At 44.2% G+C, this 19,740-nt stretch overlaps 1 protein-coding gene across 1 annotated transcript in view; it reads right to left on the bottom strand.

Annotated features, from left to right (window-relative positions):
• Positions 1-273: 273 nt before the first annotated feature.
• The window catches only part of HABP2 (hyaluronan binding protein 2), a 287,724-nt gene continuing 268,257 nt past the window's right edge, over positions 274-19,740 (bottom strand). The window contains exons 15-16 of the mRNA XM_069611848.1: positions 15,801-15,940; positions 274-690 (exon numbers count right to left, since the gene is read on the bottom strand). Coding sequence (XP_069467949.1) covers positions 529-690; positions 15,801-15,940 — 302 coding nt within the window. The 3' untranslated portion in view covers positions 274-528. The remainder of the gene's footprint in view (positions 691-15,800; positions 15,941-19,740) is intronic.

Here is a 19,740-nt window from a genome sequence, read left to right as displayed (position 1 = left end):
ACGCATGTCATATTCAGGTGGTTTAAAACAGGAATTTCGGCATGCTAAAACAGTTGTCCAAAAGGTACAGGGTTAATTGCAGCTATTAAGCACAATCTGAAGTAATACAATCTTCTTAATCAAGTGTGCGGTCAACCACTTAATTTCTAAGCAAACAGCATCCCAGTACATAGCACTGTGTGAAAGCTTTTAGATTTTCTCTTATTTGATCTTTTTGCATGGAGAACAGTAACATGTTATTGTTATTTTGTAAAGAAAAGGTAAAGACCAGTATTATCATGTTATCTATTTTATTGGGAACATTTGTAGAAAATTGTAATATAAAAGCTGTAATCTTGAAAATATCTGAATGAGGGTGAATAACTGCCAACAGAAAATCTAAAGCTGTTTATCTTGCCAATGGTTGTTATGTTGGCTTTTGTATTACACCAGCATTTCTCCAGTATTTGCATACACTCCACCCACAAATTCAGATCACAGTTCGGCTTCCTGATCACCAGATAACAGAGAAGAGCGCTGTCGAAAAGTTCACTTTTCTCTCATCTTGTCTCTTATCCAAGGTAGGAATTTAAAGACGTGAGCATAGACGCCAGGTTTATCTTTGACACCACAGTCTTCTCCCCAGCTCACTACTCCAGCGAGATGGAAGGGGCCGTCCCCCTGACACGACAACGGGCCTCCGGAGTCGCCCTACGGGGAAAGCACAAAGGTCAGTGTACATTCAATGCCCAAACCAGCACAGCCTCCAAATCCAGAAACAACCAATACTCTATTTACATATTTGTTTATTTTTAATATTTACTATGCCACACCCAAACCCTTTGCTTCACCCAAGGCCTTTGTCGGGCTGTATGAGTTCAAGAGAGACTCTTTATTCTCTAACGCCAACCAATATATGATCCTCTTTAGTAAAACAATATCTTCAGGTCATCTTCTCTGGCCCAATGATTTTGCGTTGCTTTGTCTGTACCATAGTTTTGTGGTAGTTGAGGGTGAGGGGTCCTCTACAATGAAGTTGGGATCAGGGGATGATGGGTTTCCCACTGGAATGGTGTGTGATGACAATGGGCTTGGGGTCGCGAGGTGGCACTGTATAAGTCATTTTCCAATGCTTCATATTTGTCATTGGAGGCAGTCTGAAAGGATAGATATTTTTTCAGAGGGGAAACCAAAATGTAAGTTGTATTTTTGGTGATTGTTGGACAAATCTGGAGAAATTACAAGAATTAGAAAAGGGCTAAAAAAGAAATGGCCGCAACAATTCAGCGTCGTTCTGAACTCGTGGTCCTGCATCTTAGAACCACAGTACAATGTTAGAATTGCCATCCCATGGCCCACGTCCAAGGTCTGAGACTAGGGCCACACCCAACATGGTGGCTAAAATGGGTGGCATGAGGATCCATAAAGTAGTGCTGCAAGCCCGACAGATGTTAAGAAGGACCGAACCATTGGAAGGAAGAAAGATGTGTCGTCTCTCTATACATTATGATGAGCCCTGACATGGAACATGTGGTCCACATCTGGAGATGGAATCCCCAAGAGAGAGCAGAGCCTGTCCACCAGTGGCTCCCAAAATGATGTATGGGCTGCATCACATGTCTTCAAAAATGGGAGCTCAATGATCAAATCTGTTTACGATGAAGAAAATTAGGAGAATTGAAGTGGAGCCAATCAAATTCTCCTAAGGTCTGAGCAGGATATGGGGGACCAGTGTCTGAAGAATGGAAGATCACCAGACCTGCATAGAAGGGAAAGAATAAGTCGAGACAGCTCACAAATTACATAATTGATCATTGAGTATTTATAACACGCTTAATACCTAGAGGTTTCTAAGCGTGGACCTGGGGATCGAACCTGTGTTGTTCTGCATTGTCCTGCTTCCAAGGCGAGCGCGTTGCCCCTGAGCTAGCCTCCCGGCCATATAGTGACATATAGCTTCATCGATAGACCTGCCCTGCTGCAAACCTTAAAACTTTAATGAATTTGAAAAATCCATGGAATAGAGGCAGTGGAGCAGTGGCAGGGAACAGGAATGCACCTCGACGAGAGTAGGTAGATAAGGAGGGCATGATGCACTTGGTGTGTTCTCATGCTAGTAGATAGTTCTCCCGGCAGTGGTGGTGATCCTCCCCCTTATCCTCCTTCTGTGGTCACACTTTCTCCCGTGCCTGCTGCCTTAGGGTTTCCTCGTCATCTCCTTCCCCAGGTTCTACTGCGGTGGCAGAAGTCGCACGACTTGGCCCTGTTCCTTCCTCGCTGTTTACTATCTTTCCTGCTATTTCGCAGCACTCAAAAAGTTTCAGGTATCAGCTGTAATGAGATAATGCCAAACCCTACGTCCCCATCGCAGAGTATCCTCTTCAGCACGAGGCATAGACTGTGCAGGGCCTGAGCAGGTAAGTACCCCCCCAAAAATCTGTAAATGCCCACTCTGCACCGCTGTGTGAGCATTACAGGTGTTAATGTCACTGCAGTGGGCCCACCTACTTTAGCTTCTGGCTCTACTTGTTAGATGATCCTGGATCCGCTTCTGGCTCTTGAGGGTCTATTGCCTTAACCTCTGTAGCAAATAACAGTCTCGCATGATCGCCACTTAGTTGTTACTATCAAGCCTTCCCTCTCCTCTATACAACACATCCAAAATCTTGCGTCCACATTCTGCTTCCTGCTCTACAACATCTCCAGTTCATGCCCCTTGCCATCCGCTCAAATAGCTAACATTCTTAAAGGCCTCCTGGTGAGCTCTCATCTTGACCACCTCAACCTCTGATTCACTGATCTTGAGCGATCCACGATTTAATTGAATGCCAATCAGGTCAAAACGGTGCTCCTTTAATCATTCCCCCACCCCTCGCTTTGCAATGCTTTATTCATCCTTCTGTACTTTTAATGACTGTGCTTCTCTGCCCATCACCCACAAGGATCCCGCACTCAATCGCATGGTCCTGGTTCCTACAGAGACAGCTCCATATCGCTCCTCCCTTCTCAGCACAGACCACCCTTCCCATCAATCTATGACTGTGTCACTCCTACATTTCTTCTTTGTCGAGTCCCCCTTTTCCAGCAACACTTCTTCACCTGCTCAACTCTATGCCTCTGGAACGCCATGCCTGGCCCTGTCCTCCAGGTTTCCTCACGCACCATCTTGAAATGTCGTATTAAAACCCATATTATCTGGAAGGAGTCTGCCCCCTGTCCTCAGACTCCCTCTTCGACATTAGTCCTTGCCTACTGTGTGCTTGCTCTCTCAACCAGCCCCTGCTGCATGCTACCATAGCACAGCTGTCCTCCTCTGCATAATTCAATGGACTTATTCATGAACATTTAGTAAATGCAACCAGTTGACTCCACGTCACCGGGACACGAGTCTTACAGTCCTATGGTCTTTTATGTAAAACACTATTGCATTCTGGGAGTGGTCAATGTAATAATACATGTTTTTAATAACATATTTCTGAAAACTGAACAATTTCTGCTGAATTTCACCTTTTGTAATACAATCATCTTTGTATCAACTGCCTTGCTTTCCTCATAATGTTATTTGATCTCTGCTTCTTATTTTTTTCGTTTTTAAACTCCCACTTTTAATTGACCCTTTCTCCCTGTTTACCCCCTTCAATCACCATGTTGTTTTGTCGCTCTGAATCCTTTCCAAAATGACACCGGTTTCCTCTTCCCGGTGTCATCCAGCACTTTCCACATCCTTGAGCGCCACTGCCACGTCATTCATTTCTTGTTCATTTTCTTTCCAATGCTGCTTTGGAAAGCGACACCTCCTTTCTTTCATTAATTCATTGTACTGTGAGGAATCCTGCAGAGCCATCACTGATCACCAGCCTAAAGTCTCCTCCCATGTGGCCAGGGATAGGCCGCTACTACCTGATCCTGACCCTGGGGGTGGTATTCTGAGGGTGGATCACATGGGAGGAGATGGCTGACAGGGAGACTGTGACTCCACAGGGAGAGAAGCAGCATTCTTGTTGTGAAGAACATCCCTTAATTCGAGAGTTTCTGACGGCTTGCTGCCATTACTCCAAACCATCTGATTATAAAACTTGAAACTACTTTTAAACAGAACCCTATACAATCTCTATTTGTGCATAATGAGCACAGAGTATATGAAACATCTGACAATTTTGATGAAGGTATTTCAAACACAACTGTTCATCAATGTGATCCAAAATCATTCAAAACTTATGGGAACTCAAAGTCCCAGAAATCTCTAAGTACTGTGACTAGGAGGAGGCACAAGGAGTTCATTTGGAGGAAATGTGACTTACACAGTGTGCAGTCTAGTTGTTGTCAGCCCAGTCAATTACACAGGTGTCAAGGGGCTTGATGGCAGAGACATGTCCACAAAAAAAGATGGGAGAAAAAGAGGGGAGAAAAGTGCACACAGAGGAGTGTAAGGAATTATGCAGACATGAAAGGGTAGGCAAGTACTACAGACAGTTGTATACGAATTGTTCTAATGTCAATTGTTCGAATAACAATTGACCTTCTGCACAATTGACCGAATTTAAACGGTCAATTAGGATATATATGCGTGGGGAAACCCCCTGCAGGCCCCCACCCAATCCAACCCCTACCCCAACCCCCCTCCCAATCCCCTTATATTATTATTACACCAACCCAACCCATAATATATATTAAAATGACCATACGGTCAATTGTGCAGAAGGTCAATTAGGATCCCTATTATTAGAACAATTGTGTCATTCGAACAATTGTAAACGAACAATTCGGGTAATACCCTACAGACAGGCAACAGAGGCAGTGAACAGAAAGGGTCGAGGAGTACAAGTAAGGCAAACACTTTAGGTTCCCACTTGAGGTGTAATCAGAATGGGGAAATGTTTCCCACAGGGTCTGGTGAAACTCTCGCCTTCTGAGCTGGTTACTGTTACAGGGCCCCACTCTGAATGCTCATGGAAAGGAGCAGCAGGAGAGGGTGTCTGTGTCTGCACCCTAAGGCACACATGAGGAAACAGTTCCTTTCCTCTCCTTCCCCAGAAGCACACTGTCTCCAGAGCCCTGGTCCTCTCTAGTCTGGACTATTGTAACAGCCTCTATCTAAATCTACCTGCCTCTACTCTCCGCCCTCTGCAATTTATCCAGAACAGAACTGCGAGACTTATCCTTGGCCTCAAGCCCAGGGGTCGTATTCCTCCAGGACTGAAATCCCTGCACTGGCTCCCTGTGGCTGTGAGGATTAAGTTCAAAACCCTCTGCATTGTACACAAGGCCTTCTGGGGTCTGGGGCCGAAATATCTTCAACAGTCTCTTCCTAAATATCTTCCTTCTCGAGCTCTTCGCTCATCCGCCTCCAACTCCCTCAGTGTCAGTCGCTTCTCCAAGCAACGAGTTGGTGGCAGATTACTCTCTTCCGCTGGGGCTTCTCTCTGGAGCAGCCTTCTCCCTGAAACTTGAGGAGAACCATCTCCAGTTCCGGAAGCACCTCAAAACCTTCCTCTTTGCCTCTGATTTCTCTCCCCCTCTCCCCTGCTGATTTCCTGACTGAAACTGCCCGGGTTATCTGGCCACCCTTTCTGATCGCTGGCCCAGGCCCCGTCAATTGCCAACTGCACTGCCTCCCTGGCAACCCCTGCACCTGGGGACCATTGTTCTGGATCCCTACAGTCCCCCTACCAGCACTTTGTCTGCACTTCCTTGCACTTGCCACCAGCTGGCCGTTTATTTATTTTCTTATTTATTCCACTGTTTCTCATGTACTGCACTTTCCCCTCTCCCTTCCCCCTCGCACTTTTACTTTTCCCCCCTTCCCATGCACTTGCCCGATCTGAATGACACTTGGCCTAGTAGGATCGCTGTCTGTCCTCTCTCTGTTCCCCCCCTTGCCACGTCGCGCCTTGAAACACTTGTGTATAGGCGCGTTATAAATGCCATATCATATCATATCAAACTGACAAGACTGAAGCCTGTACGGGTCCAGCAGCCAAACTCTGAACAAAGGATTTACACAAGCACAAGTGTGGACAAGAACAGTAGCAGAAATATCCAGGGAAGAATAGGAGGTCAAAGTAAGCAATGTTCAGGACAGAGACCAGGAATGAAAGAGGAAAAGCAAGAAGAAAATAATCTAAGTGCAATGGTACAGGAGACTGGAATTACAGACTAGAAACTAAGGACCGGAATCATGGAACCACAGACTGAACTATAGACCACAATCAAGAAACGCCAGGAATGAAACTATGGACTAGGAAAACAAGGACTGTACTGCAGACTGGTAACAAGGGATTCAATTAACTGCACATCTGGACTGGAAGAACAAGGGCAGGACTGCAGACAAATAAGAAGGAAACTCCAGAATAGAAAATGTGAAGATAAAGCAAGGTAAAACGGACTATGGGCATAGAACAAGGAACTGCAGGCAAGCAACAAGATAATAGGTGGTAGAGAGCAAGGGGCTGCAGCCAGGGATCAGAGGACTGCAAGCACATAAGCAGGGCTGCACGGTAGGAAGCACAGAGGTGCAGGGTATAAGACAGGGGAGTGCAGGCAGAGTAGCAGGGTTGCAAGGCAGGGTGCACAGGGCACTGGAACAGGAGCAAGCCCTGGAAGCAACAGGAAACAGCAGACATCCAAGGATCAAAGCACAAAGGGCTAGGAGTGAACTCAATGCAAGAGCCCTGTGCTTCTGCAGGTAGCTTCTTAAATACTGACCTGCCCTGTGTTGAAGCAGGCTCATTAGCAACACTTGGAGCAGCACACCTGAAGGTAATCTGCCTCCTCCTTCTCTAGTCCTGGGAAAGTGAAAGCAACACTGATCTCTAAGGTTTATGGGGATTGAAGTTCTAAGACTGCTGCATAGCTATAGCCAGGGAATGAGAACTGTGCATTATCGGATATGTAGTTCGTGAAATTAAGCAATGAAGTACCAAAGTCTTGCGAATGGAAAGTAAAGACAAAAAATATGAATAGGTATTGTCAGGAGAGGATTATGGTAATGAATGAGTCCCAAATAGTCCAAAATGGGTGCTAATTGGTGCTCGTGTTGCACAGTCGTGACAGCGGGCCATTTACATCCCCCGATCAGCTATGGAAATGGAGACGCCAAGGAGAATGTCTGTACAGAAGAAAAAGAGAAAAGGAAGGCTGCAGAGTGAGCAGAGCGGGAAGCGTGAACAGTGGCGGAGGAAGACCTTCGGTGGACCCGGGGTGAGAGTGAGAGATGCCTGACCGAAGCAATCTGGTGTCTCTTAGGACCGGAGGAGAACTCTGGGAGAGAGAGATAGCGCAGGTGAAGCTGCACAGGTCTTGGCAGCTGAAACCAGGATAGCCGAGGCGGAGACCCAGAGAGACTCTGGACGGATGGGGAAGCTAGCCCCTTGCAAGCACATCTCAGCCACTGCACAGTGAACTGGTGAGTCAGCCTGGTATCGAAGGGGGCCCCGGACATGCGCACATGGTAACCAGCTTTGTAAAAGTACTTTTGAATATCGACCAAACATAATTGAATGAAAAAGGCGAACAATTGTGCAATTCTCCTGACATGAAATGTCAGTTGGGGGAAATCTGTGACCAGCATTGTCTAAGCCAAAAGACAATGCTGAAAGAATAACTGGGGCAAATGTGGTGCAATTCTCCTTACCAAAGAGGTCAGTTGGGAGAAACCTGGAACCAACATTTACAAGAGTCAAAAGAGATTCTAAGAGAACGAAAGAGGCAAAATGTGTAATATTCTGCTGACACGAGATGGCAGTTGGGGGAAACCTGGAACAAGCATTGCCAAGAGACTGTACAAGAGAGCTTGACAAGAGGAGCTTGAACAAACCCTCATATAAGTAATGCCAGTGTGCGGGAGATTGGTGCAAGTACTAACTTAAGTTCAAGAGTGTTGTACCACTGGAGAGGTGCAACTGTAAGAATATTTAAGAGAAGAGTGAATGTTGCAGAGAAGCCTGATAAGGATATCAGGTAGGGAAACCTTTTTGGAAGGAGATACCTGGCAGAAGAGTACACCACGGGATTAAAGTGTAGAAAAAGGGGGATATTCGTAGCAGGAGAGTAAACCAGGATATCAAGAGTTTTTTTCAATTGAAGTTGAGAGGTTTCCTGGCAGGAGAGTGTACTGGGAAACTTATTTTGAGTTGGTGTTTTAAAAACAGACTTATTAAGTTCTTGTTTCAATTGAAAATGTTGTCAACAAGAAACTTTGAAAAGACATGCCTTTTGCCAGATGTTTTAAGCTGGCTGTTTTATGGGTTTATTTATTGTATTTATTCCACTTCCCATGTACTGCACTTTCCCCTCTCCCTTCCCCCGCTTACTTTTCCTTTCCCCCTTTCCCATGCACTTGTGCGATCTGAATGACACCTGGCCTAGTAGGATCGTTGTCTGTCCTCCCCTTGTTCCCCCCCTTGCCTCGTCGCGCCTTGGAACACTTGTGTATAGGCGTGTTATCAATGCCATATCATATCATATCATATGTGAATCACTATTCTGAAAAAGACATTTGCTTTGCTATTCTGGAAAGCAGTAAAGACTTTTCCTTACTTTAGCTGAACCATTGTTTTGAAAAGAACATTTGTTTTCTCATCCTGAGAAAAGTAGTAGGTGAATGAGACATTTGTAATGTTTCTAAGAGACTGGTCTTGATCCAAGAACATTGTGAATAACGTACCTGAAGTAATTATGGGGAAGAGAGATAACCCTTGATACAAGAAGGTTTTATGTTTGGGTTATAAGTTTGAGTTGTTGCACTTTTCTATAAAGTTGAACTTGGAAATATTTACCTTGCACTGTTTGCTTGTACATGTTAGTTTGAGGGTCGGATTGAGTTTGGACACAGGTTCATCCTGCTCTAGTTTTTATTTCAAAGGAAGGTACATTCACGTTAGGATAGGGAAAGTTAGGCCTTCATCCTTTCTGCTTTTTCTGCTAATTAAATTACTAATATTGAGAAAAGTATCTCTTTGTGTCTGCCTCTCATTGCTGACCCCTAACCACTGCCATTGTTATTTAGTGAGCGGATGTGTTTTTGATGGAAAAATGTATTGATGAAGTTGCTTTGAATGAGAGGTATTCCTTTGGAGGTCTTTCTAAAGAGTGGTGTTTTTGCATGTTGCCTACTGGAACTTGTAGTCTTTCATTGATTTCATTTGAAGATATTGGACTTCCTCTCCTGATACCAACAATTATTTTGGGAGAGAGTTCAGGACACAAAACCATGGTGTCGCTGTCGTATGAAGGCCTCTAGTCACCCTACCAGAAGGACAGAGACTGACTTTAATGCTTCCTATCCGGTCGCTGTCCTGATTGCATCTTTCAGTCAATATCTGTTCTTCTGTGAAATGCGATGTGATTCATTGTGTGATGCTGTACTGTAAAGAGCTGTGCGAATGCACTCTACTTTATAATCTAACTATCAAAAAGTACCCATACTCTGCACAGATTCTGTAGGCATACATAGAAACACTCTCTTCAATTTTTGGAAATTGATGATCTTGTAGGTCACTGTTACGTTTCACTTATCATTTGATGTGCTTTCCACCCTGAAGTAAACTGAATTCAGAATGGATGTGTGTGGCTGGCTTACATACCAGACGTGGAGGGGAGGCGAGAGTGGTACTAAGTGAAAACATTGATTACTGTTAATCGATTTAAAAAACGACCGATTTAGAAAGACCGCTCGGAGAGGTCTTTCTAAATTGGACTGTCAACCCTGCGATGCACACCAGTGATGACATGCACGGCGGGACCCAGAGGAGGAGTCATGGGAGACCAAGGTGAGTGTGTGGGTGACTGTCTTTTGGTTTATGTGTGGAAGGTGGAGGGGCAGGGTGTAAATGTATCTGGTTGCAGGTTTGCGTGTGTGTGAATGAAGTGGGGGATTGACTGTGTATGCTTGTGGCGAAAGGAAGCAATGGGGGCTGGGGATGAACCCCCCCCCCCCCGAATTCATGCTATTTCAGCTTTTTGAGAGCCGCACATAAACAGGCAAAATAAATCGTCTTTTTTATGTGCGGCCTTCAAAAAGTGGAAAATGTACATGGTTTGCCTGCTGAAGCATACTGGCACCTACTGTGTGCTCTCATAACCTGTCACCTCACCCTCACGCTGTACTGTGTCTTGTGGTGTGTTTCGATGCAAATATCTTGGAAACGGTGTGTCCTAGGGTTTTGAAACAAGTTTTTCTTCTGTGCATTTTGTTTATCGTGTCGAGACACTTAAAATGAACGCTGTCAGGTACTTCTACAACCACATTGATATTTCACTGATTTCAGGCACCCGCAAAATCTAGGGAAAGGGTGGGGTGTGCAAATATCACATAGCCAGCAATGTCAGGAGGGTCCTAACAGTTAAGTATGCAAATGTGGTGGAGATTGGTGGAACAGTGTAGAATTCTCAAAGGAGCTATCAGGTTCTTCGATGGCCAAGTCTCCTTGAACAAAAGTCTCTTGCCTTTGAGGCTTGATGTTCTCGACAAGCATACACAAAGTTCTATTCCACTAATACTTTGGATGATTGCTTCACCCTTGCTCCCCCTCTTCCGGGTGCCGACCCCTCACAGTTGTTCCTCAACAATGCTATTAAACAGTTCTTTTCATACGCTAGTTAGGGTGATGACTTTACACCCTTGGATCTCGCTCGGCAAGGCTCAGACCACAAATGACAGGTGGGACACGTCACTTACCCTTGTCTTGCAGGATTTCCTGCTTTCACAAATCTTACTTGTAAATCTTCAATGTCTTTTTATACAGTTCATTGGGCTTTGCAGTTGGTTGTCGGCTTACCTCTGCCGGGTTCACTCTTGTCAATTTTACAAAACACAGTTCATTACTGATTTCACCATGCGGGATTCACTTCCCTTCTTCACAATCATCTGTCTGTCAAAGACTTTAGATGGTACAGAGGATTTTGGAAAACCCCTGTATGACCACTTTGACCTCTCTTCGCCTCTTCCCAAAGTCTTCTAGTTATGGTAGTCTCTACCTTCGGGTAATCACCCAGAGTTTTCCATGTGAGCACCCACGTGGTGCCGGATGACCCTGTTGCAGGCTTTTCCCCCACTTTCTCAATAGTTTACTGAAAGCTAAATTAGCCGTTTGCTACATTCGTTCAAAACAGTTTGGTTTCTTTATCAGTTTTCCCCTCGAATCACCGGCTGTGATGAAATTGCTTTGCTTTCTTGTCTGTAGAGTCAAAGCCGGTACCATTGGGCCATGCGTCTCTCCCCGGCTTGGCTGTGAACAGAGGAGGCGCCCGGGCACCGTTGACATCTGCTGCAACACACTGGGTATTGTTCGGGGTCTCCTTGGTGTCCCACTCCAACTCCCCCATCCAGGTGATCCTACGGCACTGGTCCACCCCCAGGAATTGGACCCAAAAGCAACAGGCGTGTCCTGGCCATCTGGATGTCAGATCCCCGGGTACTAGACAGGGAGACACCTTCAGGTTACAATGATTTAATCCTCCTAAACTGAAGTAAATTACGAGTTTCCCTTATTTCTAATGATGAACTGGTCCGCAGTCTAGCTCCCTGGACTGTGCAGGATCTGCCAAAGGATTTGATTCTTTGAAGTCTCGGGACAGATATCAGTGAATTCATAGTGGATTGCAGAGGTCTCAGAGAGATGTTCCAGGAGAATTGTTGTTGAGAGTACAAAGGAGCATTGCCTTAAGAAGCTTTGTGAACAAATGGCAGTAATTTAAACGTAATATTGGCTCCAAAGGCGAGCCGGTGTTGCCGCTTGAGGATGGGAGTAACATTGTCAAGTGTATGGCTGTTTGCAACAATACGAGCCACAGAATGTTGACTGATTTGCAGTTGTTGAAAAGGTTGTTTCAATAATCAATTTTATACCCAACAATGGCCCTTGCTAAGATGGCACATTGTGTTTCCAACAAAAGGGGTCTCAATTGTCTAAGAATCATAAGATGATATTTAATGGAACTCACAACATTCCTGATTTGAGGTAGAACAGACAGGAAGAACTACACAATCATCCCGAGCACCTTCTGCAAAATTTGTATTGGACAATTGGAGAGTGTAATTTCTTTGAGTGGGGTGATTTTCTTCCTCATTGCTAATGGTGGAATCAGTAGTAACCCAATCTTATCTTGGTTTAAATGAATGCAATTTGTTAACATCCAGGTAGAACATTTAACCATAGATTGAATAAAGACCATGTTGTCCCGAGGTATCCTATTAATTGAAAGATGATCTGGGTGTCGGCTGCATGTTCTAGAATGCCACAACCAGATCTACTGGCCATAAAAGACTTGACATAGATAGTAAGTAAGAGAGGAGAAGTGTGTGACCCCTGAGGGACACCACATGTCATCACCTCTGGTTCCGACATATAATCATCAATTTGAACTCTGAAGGTTCTTTTGGTTTGAAAAAACTCAAACCAGAGTATAGCCCTGATCTGACACCAAGGCAGCGTCCTTTAATTGTTGCAGTAAGGTGGAATGCTGCAGACATTCCAATAGCATCCGCAGACCTGAATCATCCTCATCTGTGATCTTAAGAAGAATATTGATTACATCGATCAAAGCCTTCTCTGTGCTTGAGGTAGAACAGACAGGAAGAACTACACAATCATCCCGAGCACCTTCTGCAAAATTTGTATTGGACAATTGGAGAGTGTAATTTCTTTGAGTGGGGTGATTTTCTTCCTCATTGCTAATGGTGGAATCAGTAGTAACCCAATCTTATCTTGGTTTAAATGAATGCAATTTGTTAACATCCAGGTAGAACATTTAACCATAGATTGAATAAAGACCATGTTGTCCCGAGGTATCCTATTAATTGAAAGATGATCTGGGTGTCGGCTGCATGTTCTAGAATGCCACAACCAGATCTACTGGCCATCAAAGACTTGACATAGATAGTAAGTAATAGAGGAGAAATGTGTGACCCCTGAGGGACACCACATGTCATCACCTCTGGTTCCGACATATAATCATCAATTTGAACTCTGAAGGTTCTTTTGGTTTGAAAAAACTCAAACCAGAGTATAGCCCTGATCTGACACCAAGGCAGCGTCCTTTAATTGTTGCAGTAAGGTGGAATGCTGCAGACATTCCAATAGCATCCGCAGACCTGAATCATCCTCATCTGTGATCTTAAGAAGAATATTGATTACATCGATCAAAGCCTTCTCTGTGCTTCTGTAAGGGCGTAATCCCAGAAGCGTATCCCCTAGAAACCATCTTGACTCCATGTGAGCTGGAGTTGAATGTTTTGATGCTTTATCTAAGATCTTTAAAAAGGAGACGTTGGAGAGGTCAATACCTGGCACAGTTTTCCAGACCAAAGGGGCCTTTTTCAGAAAAGGTTTAATCCAGGGCTGCTCTAGACAATAATGAATACTTAAGTCTTGAAATGAAGCATTTATTACATGGGAAACACTAACAGATAAAACATCAACACATTTGTTAATTACCTGAGAGTGGCATGGATCATCAGGGCGATTGATCAGAATCAAATTTAAAATAATATTTTTATTTACGATAACAGTTACATTTTTTAATACGCATTGATCTATGGGGCCCACAAGGTCACTCGCTCATACTGCTTTAGATGGAATGGTTTTATTTAAGAGGGATTTCTGCAATTTATTGCACCATTCACTGGATCAGTGACTCTTATTTGCTTTTGTTAAGGGGTTTCATTGTCCATCTAAAAATGTAAAAAGCATTTCCATGGAAGATCCGGCTGAACAATGCATTTTTAAATATGTTTTTGAAGGGAAGCCGATGTGGCAATCCACTATTCCAAGGTCTTCCACGGTACGTATTAGCATTATTCCCACAGAGCAGGAAAAATAGTAATTTGCCCATTGGAAAATTGTTAGCCAAGAAACACTGGATGGGTTGTAGAAAACTGATAGTGTTCCAAGAGAAAGAGTGGACATGTGTTAAATCAGTTCCTTGCCGGTTTCCCGGGGACGGTATTGGCGTATAAAGTACCTGTATCTCTGTTGCCACTGAGATTAGCAACTCAGAGGGGCCAGCTCATTTAAAAGCTGACAGCCCCAGTGGTTCGCTGGCTTGGAATAGAGGTTTTCAGTGAGGGCAAGGGTAATCCATGGTGACCTCTGGGTGAGGTCCCATTGTGGTCTTTGTGGGATCTTACTGCAAACCGCTATAACGCGGTATTAGGTTATGACATAAGACAATAAAGATGCCAATTTCAATAAGACACAACGAGAAAAAGACTGAGGAATAAAGTGGGACATTAGCGATGGAGTCAGTTCATCTTTGTAACTATACCTCCCATTGGGCTAATCAATCTGGCTCCCAACAACAAAGAGCCTCCGCATCAGAGGAGGCAGAAGCCAACCCGTGCACCACAAAGCACATGCAACAACGACATGATAGGGGAAAATGCAGTCAAGTGTCAAAGCCAATGTGACAGCGAGAGGAGATCATGGATCCGGATCAATGGAGAAAATAATAAAGACACCATGAAGTAAAACACCTGAAGACAAGGTCCATTCAGTTTCCAGGGAACAGCAACAAAACGGAGAAAAGGACCAAGGCGAGAGGTCATGTGCATGGTGCATGTTGCCCAAGGTGTCCCCAGCTTTACCATGTGTGCCAACATGATGTGTATGAGGAAGCAGTACATTCATCCTGAAGAGCGAAGGAGGCCAGCCCTAAATCTCACTTCCAGCAATTCTATAAAATGATTTTCACATAGGACTTTACCATTTTGACAGAGGTAGGTACTGAGACACAAGGCAATGTCTTTCTGCACTAAGGGTCTGCACTGTGATCAAGGCTAAGAGACATGAGAACTTACCTCTCTGGATCCTTAAACGAGAACTCATCCCCCAGACCAGATTTACTCCATGTGACACCGGGCGCTTTGCAGGATTCATTCCCTTAGAGCGAAAATGTTGGGCAAGGTGCACTCTTGAAAGAATTTCCTTAGAAGATAGGTTGCCAGCTAGTCTGCATGCCAGCATTACAGAAGAGTAAACCAGCAGGACCGACCTTTGAGGATCCCACCACAGCAGAGATCAAAGGGATACTGTGGCCCACACATGCACACACATGTGTTGAAATAGTAGCAATAACCTTGCTAAAAATGAAGACAATTGCACAAAGATTCATTTGTTATTTCTTATTCAAACATTGCTGTATTGGTTTTAGTTTGTGGTTCTGTTGCTTCGGGCCTGTCCTGCTTCAGCAATTGGCCCTGGAAATGTTTGAGCGTTATCAAGTTTTGCTTGCAACAACTCTCCTACAGCAGACGTAATGCATGGGAGTGGACCATATTGACTGTGGAGGAGAACCACAATTTAACGATTAGATTTCTGATGTATGTTCTACAAAGAAAATTCCTCATTACTTCACTCATTCAGTCACGTGTTCATCTATTCATCTGTTTAGTCACTCACTCATTGACTGATTCACTCACCGTTTTACCTATTTACTCATTCACTTCCTTCTTCACTCATTCATGTGCTCATTCACTCACCCATTCATGGTTTCACTTTCTCACTCACTAGGTTATGCACTCATTCACTTGACTGTGTGCTTGTTCATTCAATCACTAGCTTGCTCAACCCCTCACCTAGCTATACATTGATCTCCTCACTCTCACTCACTTGTTCCCTCATTTACTCACCCGATAACTCACTCAGTCATTTGCTATCTCGTGTATTAACTCAGACAAGCATTGACTTTAGTAGCATTGGTGTGATCATTGGAAACGATTATCACTAGCCGTGGTTCACCTATGGTGCTGTAATTAATCGAGGCTTCAATTCACCACCTTCCATGAGCAATACTCTTAATAGTAGGCAGAGACCGTAACTAACCTGGCATGAGTCGGCACCTCCTTCCAGGATACCAGCACAGAGCATGGAGCCATCAATGTTCTTTCCATAGGACCGGGCCTCAGAGCATCGATCCTCTGAGATGATCATGACATTGGCGTGCATCAGCTGGGATGTAGCACCTATGGACATTAGATTAGAAGCTTGTGAAAGAACATTAAAGAATCCAACATGTTGCACATATCCGTCTATGGTCCCCTACCCATGAAAAAATATAGATAGATTCAGTGACAGTCTCTGTTATAGAAATAAGCAGCCCCGTCAGGACCTACTATGTTTCCTATGTACTCGCTGAAAATGTTTGCCCATGCCCTGCTCTATTCCGTTTACATATTATAGAGATCTTTGAACTTATGAGTCCAACAATACAGTCTTATTGCAGGTAATCTGGGCTTATTGTTAACAATACATTGGGCCTCATTCCGAGTTGGGCGCAAAGGGATTACCGGCACCGGTAAGGACAACGGTGCCGGTAAACCCTTTGCGCCCTATTCCGAGGTCCCTTAGCGGGTCCCTCCTTTAACGCCTGGTCTGACCAGGAGTTATGGATGGGACCCGTTAAGGGACTTCAGAGCTAATAACGGTACTGCAAATTGCGGTACCGTTATTAGCTACTTCCCCATTCCCATTGAGCCCTATAGGGGCTCAAATGGGAATGGGGAATGGATTTTTCAATGGGGACTTACCGGTGCTGCAAAGATCAGACTACACCGGTAAGTCCCCATTGAACCAAGTCGGAGTCGGTATCAGTATGGGAGGTAGTCATGGCACAAATCACTACCTCCATACTCGGAATGAGGGCCACTTAGTCTATAAAGACTCAGATTTTAATGTTGATAACAGTCTCTAGTCTCTAAAGCCATTATAGTACAGTCTCTAGGATCTACATTTTCTAAAGCCGACACATGTTTCTCGGCTTCCTAGTTCCTATTCTAGCTGCACGAGAGCTGATGGGCCATTGCGGAAGACAGCATCTGCACCGGGGCTGCAGGTAATGAAAGAAATGTTTTTAGTTATCTGTGTATGTATTTTTGTATATATGTATGTATGCATGTATGCATGCTAGCATTTCTATCTGTAAGTGTGATCGAGTGAATGAGAGAGTATCTTTGGAATGTGTGAGGGGTAGGAGAAATTAATGAATGTATGACTGCATGTGTGTATATGGGAAGGCAAGTCTCCAATTATATGTGCTAGGGAGGAGGTATGGGTATTTGTGCAGCAACGGCATAGCATTTTTTTAACTGACATTCCAAGGTAAAGAAAACATGATAAGTGTTGTTACGTGGCAGGACTATGTTGGTGGGCCAGTGTGCATATATTCTTCCTTTTGTGACATGGCATGTTTTAACGGGCATCAAGAGTACAGCAAACATGATATCAAACATGATATGGTTTATTACATGGAAATACTGGCCTACGTTGGTGGGCCAGTCTAGACATATTTTCTTATTGTGATCTGGCATTATTTAATGGTATCAAGAGGAAAGACACCTTAATAAGTGTTATTATGTGGCTACACTGGCCTACTTTGGTGCAATTAGTCTGGATATATTTCCTGATGTGGCATTGAATTCTTTACTGGCATCAAGGGTAAAGCCAGTTTGATGAGCGTTCTTATGTGGCTAGACTGGCCTACATTGCTGGAGCCTGTATTGACATGTCTTCCTAATTCGGCATGACATTTTTACTGGCAAAGCCCATTTAGGTATTTTCTTGCGTGGGGATACTGGCATATATTGGCACAGCCAAAAGGCGTGGACATGTTTCCTTATAATATAATTGCTGGCATTGTGTGCAAAGCAAACAGGTATGTTGTGACATTGGAATGCTGGCAGATATTGATGCACCCAGCATGGAAATGTATGTGCACAGCCAGCATGAACATGTTTTTATACTGGCATGTATGGATAAAGGGATAAAGGCATCATGAAAATGTGTTGCGAAATGTTCCTGCGCACTGTTGTTAACTTTCAAATTTTGGATTTTTCCATGAGTAAACCTGGAAAACCGATTGCAAACTGTGTGGCTTTTTACCCAATTTTTCAAAAATGTGTGTTGTAAAATACGCCCATTTTAACCCATTTTTTTTTCTTCTCGCCGGGCAAATCCCCACCGTCTCCTCGGACCGCTCTGTGTTGGTTCCGGCTCACTCACTACGCTTATATAATAATATATAACAATATACTCCTGTATATTGTTGTAAACATTTGCACCCCTCCTATAAAAAAACCCAGTTGCCACTTCAGTATTTTACATTTATTCGCCAGTAATACTCTCCGGGCTCATCCCTATTGGCCTCTTTCCCTCCACCCCCAGGAGTGTACACAACGCCCTGGGGTTCTGCAAAGGCCTTAGGATGTCAGTTTCTTATTTGCCTTGGCCCTTAGTGACACACAAGAGCATCCCCTGTGTCATTCTACTTCAACCGAAGCCTACCTATAAAGACTTAGCCAGCTATCTAGACTGATGCTCACAACACATACCAATGGCGTGGCATCCTACCTATCCTACCTATTAACTGGTCTCCTTTGCGACCACCACAAGGCTGTCAAGCAGCCGCAAGCTCACGTGGCACTCTGCAAAAAGCTTAAACCAATTACATAAAACAATACATTTGATATCTGCTTGCCATATACACAAGTAGATAATGCTAAATAAAGCATGAATGTGCAGGGAATATGGGCCATCTAGGACCCTGTACTGCCTGGTAATGTGCAATTTGATATATGATGAGGCAAGGCTGACGTCCAAAGAAGCTGCATACTTAGGGTCAGCGGCAGGTGACAGTGGGCTTCATTATTAAGCATTGTTTAGGGATCACCAGGTTTCCTAGTAATACTGACATTAGCCCCCTGAAGAGGGACGTTGCTTTTCTGGGGGGACCAGGATCAGAGAATTGTTTAGGAGTCATTAGGTTGCCTAGTTATGCTAAAATAAACCCCTAGAGGCGGCCCTGGGTGTTACTGGAGGCACAGGGATCCGAGAATTGTTTAGCGTCCCTCAGGTTTCTTAGTAACAAGGAAGGTATTCCTCAAGATGCTGGATCAGAGAATTGTTTAGGAATCCTTAGGGTTCTTAGTAAGACTGATATTACCCCCCAAGAGATCACCTTATCTTTTACTGGAAGCGCTGGAATCAGAGAACTGCGTAGAGGACAAATAACTCCCTCAGAGAAGGCCCTAGCATTTACTGGAGGCATCAGGGTAAAATAATTGCTTAGAGCTTATTGGGGTTCATAGTAAAACCGAAGGTACTCCCCCAAGAAAGGACAGTAGCTTTTAGTGGGGATGCCAAGATCATAGAATTGTTTAGAGGTCATAAGGTTTCCTAGAAATACTGAAGTTACTCTGCAAGTTGGGATATTACCTTTTACTGGAGGTGCTGGGATCAGTGAACTATTTCATGGTCATCAGGTGTCCTAGTAATACTGAAATAACTCCTGTCCCTAGAAAGGTCCCAATCTTTTACTGGGGGCAGAGAATAGGTTAGGGCTTAGTGGGGTTCCTAGTACCGCTGATGTTACTCCTCAAGAAAGGACCTTAGCTTTTACTGGGGGTACCATGATCAGAGAACTGCTTAGCAGTCATCAGATATCCTAGTAATACTGAAGTAACTCCCCTAGAGCGGGCTCAAGGTTTTACTGGGGGCAGAGAATAGCTTAGGGCTTATTGGGTTTCCTACTAACAATGATGTTGCACCCCATGGTAGAATTTTAGCTTTTACTAGTGGCAGCACTGGGATCAGAGAACTGTTTAGGGGTAATCAGGTGTCCTAGTAATACTGATATAACTCCCCTGGAGATGCCTCTAGCTTTTGCTGGGAACATGAAGATCAGAGAATCGGTTAGGGCTTATTGAGGTTTCTAGTAACACTGAAGTTACTCCCCAAAAAAGGACCTTAGCTTTCACTGGGGGTGCCG

The sequence above is a fragment of the Ambystoma mexicanum genome, chromosome 8 (assembly GCF_040938575.1).
Source record: "Ambystoma mexicanum isolate Mex_15411 chromosome 8, UKY_AmexF1_1, whole genome shotgun sequence".
Lineage (NCBI taxonomy): Eukaryota > Metazoa > Chordata > Amphibia > Caudata > Ambystomatidae > Ambystoma > Ambystoma mexicanum.
Note: the sequence above shows the minus strand (reverse complement) of the source record. Positions and strands in the feature narration are given on the sequence as shown.